The sequence below is a fragment of the Neodiprion pinetum genome, chromosome 1 (assembly GCF_021155775.2).
Source record: "Neodiprion pinetum isolate iyNeoPine1 chromosome 1, iyNeoPine1.2, whole genome shotgun sequence".
NCBI classification, from domain to species: domain Eukaryota; kingdom Metazoa; phylum Arthropoda; class Insecta; order Hymenoptera; family Diprionidae; genus Neodiprion; species Neodiprion pinetum.
The window spans coordinates 20,855,252-20,868,185 of NC_060232.1; the positions used below are offsets into that span (position 1 = coordinate 20,855,252).

The 12,934-nt window shown below is 36.1% G+C and overlaps 1 protein-coding gene across 3 annotated transcripts in view; it reads right to left on the reverse strand.

Moving 5' to 3' along the window:
• Positions 1–1,281: 1,281 nt before the first annotated feature.
• LOC124220638 (regulation of nuclear pre-mRNA domain-containing protein 1B) overlaps positions 1,282–12,934 on the reverse strand; it is a 44,328-nt gene continuing 32,675 nt past the window's right edge. For 2 of the 3 annotated variants that reach the window (XM_046629840.2, XM_046629832.2), the window contains exon 5: positions 1,282–8,637. In XM_046629840.2, coding sequence (XP_046485796.1) covers positions 8,488–8,637 — 150 coding nt within the window. In that variant the 3' untranslated portion in view covers positions 1,282–8,487. Of the gene's footprint in view, positions 8,677–12,934 lie in introns of all 3 variants that reach the window. The other variant, XM_046629850.2, reaches the window with a different exon arrangement.

Below are 12,934 nucleotides of genomic sequence, written 5' to 3' on the forward strand. Positions count from 1 at the left end.
TTTTATTCTAAATTAATTACAATATACAAATTAGTTTACAATTGCTATGAGAATAGGGAAAGGACCCGGTTCAAACCACTATCGTTATATTATACTTACATCAAGCATACGTAAATTAATGAATGAAAAGAAAAACCGAGTCACTCTCAATCCTTCAAGAAACAGTCAAGTCTGTAGGAATAAAGCCGGGTCGTGGACTACAACCACGTAAGGGATCAGGTTAAATTTGCCGTTATGATCAAAATGTATGCGACAAACATAGGACGTCATATTTTGAACCAATAATTTGCTCACCGGGGAAATAAAATGTCCACTATTTATTTATCTGGTTCTTTCGGCCGCATGTTCAACGTGAACCAACAAAATTATCGGTAGCACTAGAAATCATTGCCGGTGTTCAAATTTGGCCGTAGAGAAAAATGAGCATAAAGAACATTGTTACAGAAATATAAGAACGGTAAACCTAATGTAGAACACCTTAAACTAGTAGTACGATACATGGCGTCTGCTTATCTGTTTCATCATGGCTCAGCAACATCTATCTACCGACTTATCGATCTATTAGTTAGATCGTTGACTGAAGAATATATTAGATCCTCTGTAGTGAGAAGGGTTACCTCTTGAGCTTAGTCTTAATCAAACTGTGACGTACATCACACAGCTTGTCAGTGTCAGATCTAAGATTCACTGTATTATTATGGCCTACGATATTACACATTTCTAAAATAAGCCTTTTTCTATAATCCTTCTTGCAACAGAAGATGCAAACGTCATTAAAATTAAACGTATCCTGTGTTTTGTCAAGGCTGTATGTTTATCCTGGTCAACAAAGATGTTACGATTGTGTTCAAATTTGAAATATTTCAATCTTTTCGAAATAAAAACAGTGCACCACATCCAATGTTGTATTTAATCACTCAAAATTCCGCTCCCATATTACGATTAGTTGTAGAAATTCATCAAGTATTTATAATCTGCCAATATGCGACGTAGAATAAAAAATACTGTCTTCACTTTGCACGTTTATTAATAAATGAATGGTATTCAAATTTGATACCAATTTTAAGTTTTAAACTCACCTCGTATACCCGAACAATAATAATAATAATTTATTATTCACTTCCAGTCTTACTACAGATAAAGTGACATATAATATTTATAAATCTGGATTTCGTATAATCTTTGCAAATAACGTTTGAACAATTTATGCTACGTCTAAAGCACCTACAGATCATTCGATTTAAAAAAGAGCTTATAGTATGCCTAAACAATAATAATGTATTTGTTTTTACTTTATTAGATTTTATTTCATATTAAATTGTGTTGGCATTTTTACATATCGTAGTCGCCCATAGATCATACAAATTTTACATATGAATTGTACAAGAATATAATTGAATGCGCTGCCCGAAATTTCAGCGGGCTCTTCATTCTCAATTTCCAGGTTCAAAATGACACAAGCTTACGATTGATCAACACTGATCAATTTTCGGTGTGAAGCAGAAAATTTCAGAAAAACTCGTGAAATATCTATTGACGTAAATTCGGAACTTGTATATTTTGTCCACGTGTATTCATTGAATTCAAATTTGAATTCATTCGTCAACAAGGTTTGGTTCAAACTTATACGTCGTCAACAACAATCTTACGGAGAACGTTACCTAGGTGACCGCCAGTGTTTTCGTTCTAATTTTGATGTGTTATAATATATTGAAAATAAAGTGATACGTATATTTTATCATCGGCTGTAATTAGCCATTAAGGGAGGAAATAAGCATCAAAAGTTGGCTATTGTAGGACGCAGATTTACGAGTTCACCCAGAGCTACTATACCAATTCGAATAGGTTCCTTTCCAAAATTTTGGTCACGTTAAATACTTCGATTGGAACCCTAAATTCCGTGAGGTATCGAGGTGGTACTGGGGGATGATCTTGTAGTGGTAGAAAAATCGATTTCCCTTGTACCAAGTTTTGTAAGTTATAGGCTTGATGATTTTACAAATTACATAAATATTTTATTTCTATTCGTGGAATGTAAATTGCAGCAATCAAATTTATCCCAAAGAGTCTGCATCAAGAAAAATTCTAAGAGATTCAAATTCAAGAAGTCCTCACGAAATATTTTGATGGATTATTATTTTAACAAAACATTAATCAAAAATGAGTTTTTTATAGGCTTAACTGGTTTTATAAGATTAAATTTTGTGAAACTAGAGACAGTGTAATGATCTTGGATTCATTAATTCGCCTTTACATGACAGAAATAAATGTGAAGTTTTCTGAATAATCAGAAGATCAGTTTAATGTTTATCGTAAGTCGAATGGTTTAAAAGATGGAAGCAAAGTGTACAGTTTAGATAGTGCATGAAATGTGATTTGGAATGAGCAGAACGAAGAGTGAGTGCAGAAAACAAACTGCAAGATCACAGTTCTGTAAACCAAAGGGAATAGTTAGGTGTGCAAAGATGTGCGCGAGATTCTTTTATTTGTCTAAAAAAAATAAAGAGGCTTCCAGACAAGAGAAACGAAGAATGAGTTGTGAATGCGAAAAGAAACTAAGCTGTAACAATGGCACAAAATATATAAAACTTTTCTGACGGAATATCTGACAATTCTGCTACGTAGATTATTAAAACGACTCAAAAAATATTAATAACCTTCGAGCGAATGAATTTTGTAAATAATCTGACTGAAGTAAAAAATGAAAATTCTCTTGTGAATACCATCGATTTTGGCATTGGAATTTGTTATATAATTACTAAAATGGCAAAGCTTAGAAAAGAAAAAATATAATGAAAAATCACGTGGTATCACTGTTTTTCTGATATTTTTTCATCCCAATTGTTGATAACATTAATAAACAAGGAATATAAATAAAAAAACTACGGAGAAATTTTTCAGACAGATTCACCCAAGTTCATGAGAAGAAGATAAAGAAATTTTTTCGTTTCCGTCAAAAACTAAAGAAAGACTTTTCCATTTGTTTACTTGCAAATAGCAGCGATACGATTGCATGTAGGAGAAACCAGGGCTATCTGTTGCACAGATTAGTTGTCACAAGGTTCTCTCTGCCGCTGCAGGTCGGAACGAGCAGCACTATAGATTGAAGTTGTAGTTCAGTTTGAAACAAATGAATGTTGTTAACTAGAATATCGCATCATATGCGGCCCCGCAGTGATTAAAGAACTGAAATTGAATCTGGTAAGTAATTATTTGCCCTCTTCTAGTACGTTTCTTCTTAATTTCTTGGTTGCCTTCGGATATTTTGCAATAACATAATCGGAAAAGTGATTCTTGTCGCTTTCATTTGATACATGTATTTTTGGTATTTGAACAGCGGGCCAGCAAGATATGCACATTTTTTAATAAAATCGCAGGTTAGAGCAGATCGTCAGGAAATTATTGTCACATGTGACAACTTACTCCATATCAACTTTTTGGCAGTTTTCTGTATTCGAGTGAACTTTTTCGGAATTTTCGACGGCTGGGTCGACTGTTTCGTGGTTTGCAGGAAACAATACGATGGAAAAAAAAATTATTGCTGAAGAATATACACTGAAAACTCAAGTTGTTTACATCGAAACCAAAACAAGAAAAAGAATGTGCAAAAAATCAAACGTAATTTTTTACCCGTTTTCGCCATTTACAATACTTGGGACAACTTATCCCACCTCGGGGTACACATCCTATAATTCTGAACACTTAGATTCTTATGATTCAAGTTATTCTTTTCATAGACTACATTTATTCGTGAAGTTGAGAATTAATAGAATGACATGATTTTATAATACCCTGTACTCGGCAGCAGTATACAAGTTGCGGCAGAACTTCGTAATACGCAGGCACACAACACACACGTACAAACATACGGACACATTCAACTCTCACAATCAGACCAGAGGTAGTGAACTATACAGCGAGACTACGAAGCATCGCACCAAGAGGAGGCCCCGAGTATAGGATACGCTGTGTAATGTATTCCATCTCATTCTTTTGCACGTTCAACCCTACAGATATATATGTTTGTCTCTTTCTATAACGCCTCAAGTTTCCGAGTGTTACACTTGATTTCACTTCTCATAAAATTTCCGTACCGGGCCTTATAACTCAAATCGTTTCCTAAGGAGTAAACTCCAAAAAATTGCAAATGGTAAAATGGTTCCGAAAAATTTTAAATAGATTTTAAGAATCCCATGTGACGTATAAAAAAGTTTCAGCAACCATCCATAGTAAAATGACTTTCGCTTCTAATTTTTTTAACGTTTTTTTTCGGAAAAAGCTTGAAAACAGTAAAAAGGGAAAATTGGCCCACTCCGGGTCCAAACTCAAAAATCTTGATATCTGACGCAGGATTTTTCAGAATTTTTTCAAATTTTTAATCTTGGCCGATCGATAAAATCGTTTTTAAAAATTGTAGAAAATTCAAATTGAGTCTAAAAAAAAAAAAACAGAGTACCTTTCAAAGTAAGAACAATCATAGATAAAATCGCGCGCCAAATCTGAGAGGTCAAGGGTAAAATCCAGGTCGAATTGGCGTGGAATGCCCCATACTAGGGTGGCTTCGCCCTTCTGCGCACTTCGCGCGCCAACTCTCATTTTCGAGTTTTGATGGACGGGGGGAGGGAAGGCGGTAAGAGGTCAGATTTTTGTAGGTATAGGGATGTATATGTATGAAGGGTTGAGTGTGAATCCCTAATTTCTAGATGGATATTTATGAGGTATTCCATGCTAACTGAGAGGTCATTTTCCCTGACCCCCGCCAATTTGCTTCATTATTGCTTATATGATTCTAAAACCTAAAAAAAGCACTCACCGTTTTTTTCAGATTTGTCGTCCCAACCATTTTTTTTTAAAATATGTTACAAACCCTTTTATGGGCCTAAAAATAACGCCATTTTTTTTCTAGCAAAAATTAACATAATTTCTGGGTCCCAAAACAAACATTTTAAGCCATAATTCAGAGTGGAGAATTGATTTTTTGTATTTTTTAAATATTTTTTTAGAGGAATAATTTTTCTTATTTTGTATGCATACAAATTGTGAATTTGCTTCATTATTTTTTATATGATTTTACAACCTAAAAAAAGCACTCACCATTTTTTTCACATTTTTCGTCCCAACCGTTCTTTTTTTAAAAATGTTACAAACATAATAAATGTTTTGTGTCTCTCTATCTAATAAAAAAGTCCTAAAGAAATGAAAAAAAAGTAGCAACAGGTGAAAAAATTATAATAACAATAGTATAAAAAAATTATAATAACAATAGTATACCCATGAAGTTGGCGGTGGAGTGAGATGCCGAAAACAAAACAAAAAGCATCTAGCAGACAAAACTTAATTTGACAGCTGTCATCGGCTGTTTATGACAGTCTTTGACAAATATCTTTTCAGGTATCTGTTTCTGACACGCAAAAAATAAACATGCAAACGAGAATTATCAAGATAATTCCCGACGGGAATTGCCTTTTTCGAGCACTGGCGTATTGTGTATACGACACTCAAGATCGACACGCAGAGGTGAGACTGAGTATCGTTTCAAATATATCACACTGGCAAACATGTCAGCAGAAGTAATGAAACAGAACTTGAGGAGAGTTATATCAGAGAAGAAATAGGTTTTTTCGGATCCTGTAAATCCGTGATCCGGTTAACCACTAAGTAAGGGCCTTCCCAGTTTCTTTGTAGTTTCAGACATTGTCCTTTCTGTCTTCGAGGTAGAAAGAGCCAGACAGAATCTCCGGGATTAAATTTTACATCCCCGGCTCGAATATCATGACGAGTTTTTAATTTGTCTGAAGCCATAGAAATTCTACTTATAGCAAAGCTATGAATTTCGTCTATTATGGGGAAAATAATAACTATAGCAAAATAAGTCGCCAAATGCAATTGGGGATGCATGGCATCGGGGTTTTTGTACATGTGAGTGAATTCGTTCACGAAAACAATCTGAGCAGACCTGCATAGGGAGCCAATAGCAATGTCGGGTTGATCGGAAACAACCGATCAACAGTTGCGGACCTGTCATCAAATCAGCATAAATAAATTCACTTGTCTAACAGACACTGTATAAGGAAATAGTGAGGCGCGTAGCGCCGAGGTGGGGTTGGCGTGCGAAGCGCGCAGGGGCGAAGCCCCTAGTACATACAAAATAAGAAAAATTATTCCTCTAAAAAATATTTAAAAAATACAAGAAATCAATTCCCCACTCTGAACAATGGCTCAAAATGTTTGTTTTGGGACCCAGAAATTATGTGAATTTTCGCAAAAAAAAAAATGGCTTTTTTTTAGGACCATAAAAGGGTTTGTAACATTTTTTAAAAAAGAATGGTTGGGAGGAAAAATCTGAAAAAAATGGAGAGTGCTTTTTTTAGGTTGTAGAATCATATAAAAAATAATGAAGCAAATTGCCGGGGGTCTGGGAAAATGACCTCTCAGTTGGCATGGAATACCTCATATACAGAAGGTGAAGGTTCAAGTCTTCATAGTTGCGGTATATGTGTAGGGTGAAGGGTTAAATCAGAAAAGGTGTCATGGTATACACGTCGGGTGAAGGGTTGAATCTGCATAGGTATGCGGATACATACGTAAGGTAAAGCGTTAAATCTTCACATGTATAATGGTATATACGTAGGGTGAAGGATTAAAACGGCATAGCCATAAGGGCATAAACGTTATAAAGGTCCATGGTCGATCAAAGGTCGAAGATCGAGAATCGAAGATCGAAAATCGAAGGTCGAAAATCGAAGGTCAAAGGTCAAAGATCGAAAATCGAAGGTCGAAGGTCGAAAGTTGAAGCTCGAAGATAAAAGGGTGAAGGGTTAAATAGGTGGAGGGTGGGCGGCGGATAAAATGGCTGGGGTAGGGAAGGGAGGGGGAGAGGGTGAAGGGAATCTGTCAAGGTATAAGGGTATATATGTGGGTTCGAGGTTAAATCTATCAAGGTCTGAGGGCATATACGCTGAATGCATGACACGGCGACGGCGACGGCGGCGGCAGCGGCGAGATATTTTTATAATACATCAGTGTTCGGCAGAAAAACCCTTTCTCATCAAAACTGGAAGTGTTCCACTAATGCAAATGGAATGCTGTTTACTTATAGCTTCACAGTCTTTTCATATATCGTAATATTCAAAGTATTATAATACGTGGAACCGGTTTTTTTCGATTTTGATAGTAAGATATTTGTCGGTTTGAAATAACTTTGTTCAATTATGTATCCCAACTGTTCAATTGATTCTTTTAGCTCTAGAAAGAGAGGTGACACGGTTTTCTCATCTGCAGATATAGTTGGTTGTGCTGTATAACTATACATGTTCACAGAAACAAAGTGTATCAGACATTTTATGTATCCCAACTGTTCAGTTGATTCTTTCAGCTCTAGAAAGAGAGGTGACACGGTTTTCTCATCTGCAGATATAGTTGGCTGTGCTGTATAACTGTACATGTTCACAGAAACAAAGTGTATCAGACATTTTATTTGTTTTGTGTCCTGAACGGCGAATGTGTATTCAGAATGTATCGCTAACTGTAAACAACACCAAAGTCAGTTACATGTATTGCGTGAACCATACCGTTCAATCTGTATGTATATAACAGGATCTGGTTAACGAACGCGTCAGCTACGGTGTATGAATTTTCTTCTTTTTTCTCTAATGTTCTTCTCGTGACAAAGTTTAAAATTTTTTTCGACGTTAGGCGGTGTGAAATTTTGAACTTTCTACACCAAATTATGAGAAACCTTGAACAGACAGGGATTCTTATTTCTTCTTGCATTCCTGTTTCCGTAGCTCACTCTCTAAAAGTGCGTCACTCGCCTGAACTTGGAGCCCCTATCGGAGGATTTTACGTTCCGAGAATTTCAAAATTGGTATGAAACGTATCAAAATTAGAACGAAATTCGAGGTGGCGCTCCTCGGCAGTATTAGATAAAAGTGTTAGATTACCGTTACGAATCTCGGCAGGACACGTTCAGATTTTCGTTTTGTTTCTTTATTTCCTGCAAGAACACAAATTAAGCTCAACATAAAGTTGTAATTTGATCACAAACTATCAGTTACTATAACTTTGCAATAACAATACATAAGTTGTACATTTCTACACTTCTAATTAATTTTACATTTCCATATACAGACCATATCATTTATTATTACTTCGTTATTCTAAAATTGTTGTTATTCGACAAAATGCAAGAAAACCCACCAGAAGAGTACAAAAAATTCTTAAAAGTCACCCCGTAGATACCTAGTTGTGTGGCTGTGGGCGACTTGTTTTTCTGCTACATTATAAAATAATTCCAACTCATCTGGCAGATCCAGATCTGTCGTGTGCTTACAAATTTAGGAAAACCGTATCAAAATGTGCGAATTTGGTATCCTTAATGTACTGCCTACAGGTTCACTTGTGAATTAATTATAATACACCATTACACTGAAATGATGACTCGTCAAATGTTTAATAGAACAATAATGTATTTCTTCAAGAATTAAATTAATTTAACGAGAACAAATCACCAGCTGAAGGGAGAGGCGCCAGTCCACCAGTGACATCAGGTAGTTGCGTCAAATCGGGAAGATTGGAGATGTGTGATTTCACTTCTGTCCGTACTGCGCACACCTTTTTCAACTTCTCTTTGTAGTCCTGCGTAGTTTATTGAAATTTAGTTAAGTAGCTTCCAACCTAAAAACGTTTCAAAAAGTACACTGCTTCCAAAATCAGGGTTATTGAAGAATAGTTATGGAGAAGCTCATTCCTGCAGTTTTTACATTTTAAAAAAATGTTGGAACTGATACTTTATAATATTAGATGACAATTTTATATTCCAAGTAGAATGATATCGATACTTCAAGAATATTTCCGTTAATATTAATTGCTCATCTCAATCAAATCACAGATGCATGTGTATACAGGTCTCGACTACGAGACAATAAGTCTGTGGTCAGGACGCTCAAACTTTTCTCGACAGCAAAGTCCAGGCAGCTAAGTTAGGCGAAAAATTTGTTGCTCGCAGTGAATTCATTACTAGCGGGAAAATTTCGAAGAACAAATTCATATAACTATTGTCAACTGTGTGGTGACTAGGCTCCTGGCACTGGACTAGATTCTCTGACAGCAGGAGGTCCCGCTATTGTCCCCACAAAACGTGGGACTAGTATTCATATGTTTCACCCCTACGCCCTCTGCCCCTGCAAATCTGCTCTCTTCGTTGTTTCTAACCTTCATATAACCAATAGGAACCGCGGTTTATGAGCCGGTGACTACTGGTACCATGTAGTGGCGGGGGACATTAATAGGGATTACAGTATGCCAGCAGTGTCAGGGGCCTACCAATGATGACTCAGTCCGTGAGACAAGATTACAGTGGACGCTAGATATATGGCCCTACCGCGAGGAGAGGAAAATCTTAAAAATGGCTAGTTGCTAATAGCTCCCACTGCTGGCGTCGAAAGCGAGAGCCGTGCGCGGTGGGGGGTAAAAATGCAGCACAGTGGGAGATGGGCGCGCTAAGGTGAGGGATGTCGCATTTGCGTGCGTAACCGTGCGTATGGAGGGGCACTCGCTCGCATGGCCTTATACTGAAACTTTATCTAGCGCCTACTGTATTCATTTTTGAATCTTACGACTTTCGATTTTGTGTTGTCACAAGTAGTTCGATCGATATTGCGACTATTGTTAACACCATTGTACCAGAGCGGTCACGAAAACGAGACAATTATCGATTGTGGTAACCCGGAAATTGAATCGTATTTAGGTATTTTACATATTTGCAGCTAGACTCTCGTCGAAGAAGGGATCTACTTTCAAATGATATTTTTTTGTGTTTTATATTTTGTTCTAATTTAAACGAGAATCGTACTCCTGAGACAGCTGAGGCCGCGCCCCTCGGGATTGACTACATACTTGTTTGGTTGAAACGAAGAACCCCAAAAACACGGCGCAAGGAGTGAACGCAAAGTGCAACCGGCGGTTCTGAAAGACAGATCGCAAAGAAGCCCGTGTCACTCAAGTTCTCGCATTCAAAGCTCGGAGTTACCGTTATGGATGTGCCGGAAGAATAAACTCGCGTACATACACCATCAGATGTGGTAAACGTGCGAAAAATTTGCTTTGCGCGCAGAGGGGCGCCACCGGCAATCGAAGCGAGCAAGCTGAAAACCAGAGCACGAAATATCAGGTCGCCACTGACACTTAAAGTTACACGTCGCGGCGTCGCCCAGAACAATCATACTTTTGTTTGCTCCTTGTTTACACCGCCCAGAACATGTAATCATAGACCGAAGTGTCAACTTAATAAATAGTGGGGAAGAGGAAAAACTATAACAATAATAACAAATAAAATAAAAAATTCAATAAAGAAGCGGATGAGAAAATATCAATAGTCTAAGTTTATCTGTTCCCTTTTTTCATACTCTTTGTGAAGGTTCTTGGGTAATTTAAAATTCTAGATAAGTAATTAGGAGAAAATCCAATATTTTTAGATGCATTTTTGTCATGATGTAACACTTTCTGTAACATAAGGTGCAACTAAAACGAATTGAAAAACTACACTCTAAATAAAATGAAAAATGATGGTGTCTAAACCTATAATCGGGGATTCCACGTCAACTCAGTAAAGAAATGGTCAATATTTTTTTTTCATTGCAAAATTTTTTTCTTTGATAGTATAGTCTTTAGAATCCGGATGAAAGTTAAATTTTCTTTAATTAATTAATATTGGTCTGCGAATTTCAAAACCTTTTTCAAAACCTAAGAATGGAAATATTCGATTTTGCATTTGAAGGCTCTCACATAAACTTCAGAGTGAAATATGATTTATTTTATTTCAATGAATTTTCGATTTTGGATTGATGTTTTACATGATATGTACAACAATCTGTTATAGTATTACCATAACTAATCTGTATGTGAGTCATTCCACGTCAAGTCGGACGAATTTGGCCAAAAATATACCTCGATATTTCTGGTTCTCTCGTGATTTTTTTACAGATTCTCTGTGCAAAATGAATAAATCTGATATTTTTTTTTTTTTCAACTCGAGTGGTTTACAAATTACAAGGGGTTGAATTTTCAAAAAATCGAAATCATGCTCTCCATTAAACGTCGATATCTCCACTTCCCTTTGTCGTGCATATTCCAGCAAGAACTCATTTCAAAGCTCTTGAATCTTAATTTCACCTTATTTATTTCAAATTTATGGAATCACTATTTTTCGATTTATAATAAACAATTATATTATTTAAACGTGATTTTCAAGACAAGCCCATTTGAAAGTTAAAAAAAAATACGAGTATGTTCCTTGATTCATTCTCTAAAAAACCTTCAAGTTTGAAGGTAGAACTCCGACGGGAACGATATTTAAAAAGTGATTTATTTTTGCGGGACGTCGGGCGCTGGAGTGGACACAGTCAGGGACGCAGCAAACCCAGTTTGCGCGCCGTTGTACGTACTTGAAATTCAAGTCAGGTAACAAACTGTGTGTTAATTTTGCCTTTTATTAGATTGGTTTGCAATTTCGCAACTTTGAATACAGGTCCAAAAATGTTTATTACAGTTTATACTTAATTTCTGAAAAGGTTCTAGATATCCAGTAATCGACAAATTTGCAGGATATTCCGAGTAATACAATAACAATACCGATTGTTTGAACACCCGTTTGCGCAAACCCTCAGATATAGATTTAGGACCAGAACTGAGTTCTTATCAGCCTCTTGGAAATCTCCTTTTATTTATCCTTTCAGGTATTCATGACATCTCTTGACTGGCAAAATGCATTCTATTAATTGACTAGTTTAGTATTACTATTGTCTTGCTGGACTCACATCTATTTTCTGATCACGTAGCTTCAAATACTCACAAGTATTTTATAGTTTTCGAAGTGCTTTAAAATTAAATCATCAATAATCATTATGATACCAAAATAGATAAGTTATGACTGTTGCTTCAATCCGTTTAATTTAGAAAAGCACTCATGAAGATCAGCGAAAAATTTGAGACGTGTACTTATGCAAATATAAAAATCTGTGATTATTGTCGATTAAAATTTGCAAAAATTCCTGAAATCGATAAAATCCGTGATAGTTCTTCAGTAACAAGTAAGGATCCTCAACCTAGTGTAATGATTCAAATATAACCGCGCGATGAACACGGCACGAGTGGATTAGGTTAGACCCAGGGAGTGGGGAACCTGGTCACAAATTTGAAATTCGGGGGCTTGGTCTACGTCTCTCCAGGAGGAAGGAGGTGCAGAGGTGTTCGTCTCTGAAATAGTCGACTAACTGAGAATAAAAAGTAAATCTAAACGACGAGGACGTACCTATTAAAATCAAAAATTAAACACTCCAAACCCAAGCCAAATTTAAAAAGAGACGATAAAACGAAGAACATTAAAAGTGCAATAAACAAATATAGTGCCTCGACGAAAAACCGTTATTGACAATACTTTATAATTTCAACGATATCCACCCATTTTAACAATATACACTGTTTTAACTATATACACTTGGAATAAATGAATGGATGAATGAATGAATTTTAAACATAATGACGGCTCATGTGTGGTTATATTTATAAATAAATTAAAATTTTCAGTCTACTCCTCATACTTTGTAAAAGATTTTTAATATTGATTTAGCCTCATTTTTAATTTTCAAATAATCTTATAAATTGGCGCCCAACGCGAAGGCTCGAAAACTAGGAAAAAAGTGTGAATGATTAAGAGGTTAAGATAGAATTTAGAATTTTCAGTTAATTGCATGGGTAGAGTAAAACGAACTCCAGTTTCTAGACCGAAAACTACACGTAGCGGCCGAAATATTCAGTATAAAAACATGGCACCTGGTTCGACAAATTCAAATTCTGACCGTGAAGACAATGCGACTGGAGTTGAAGGAGGTGATGATTTGAACAAATTGAGACTAGAACGACAACAATTGGCTAA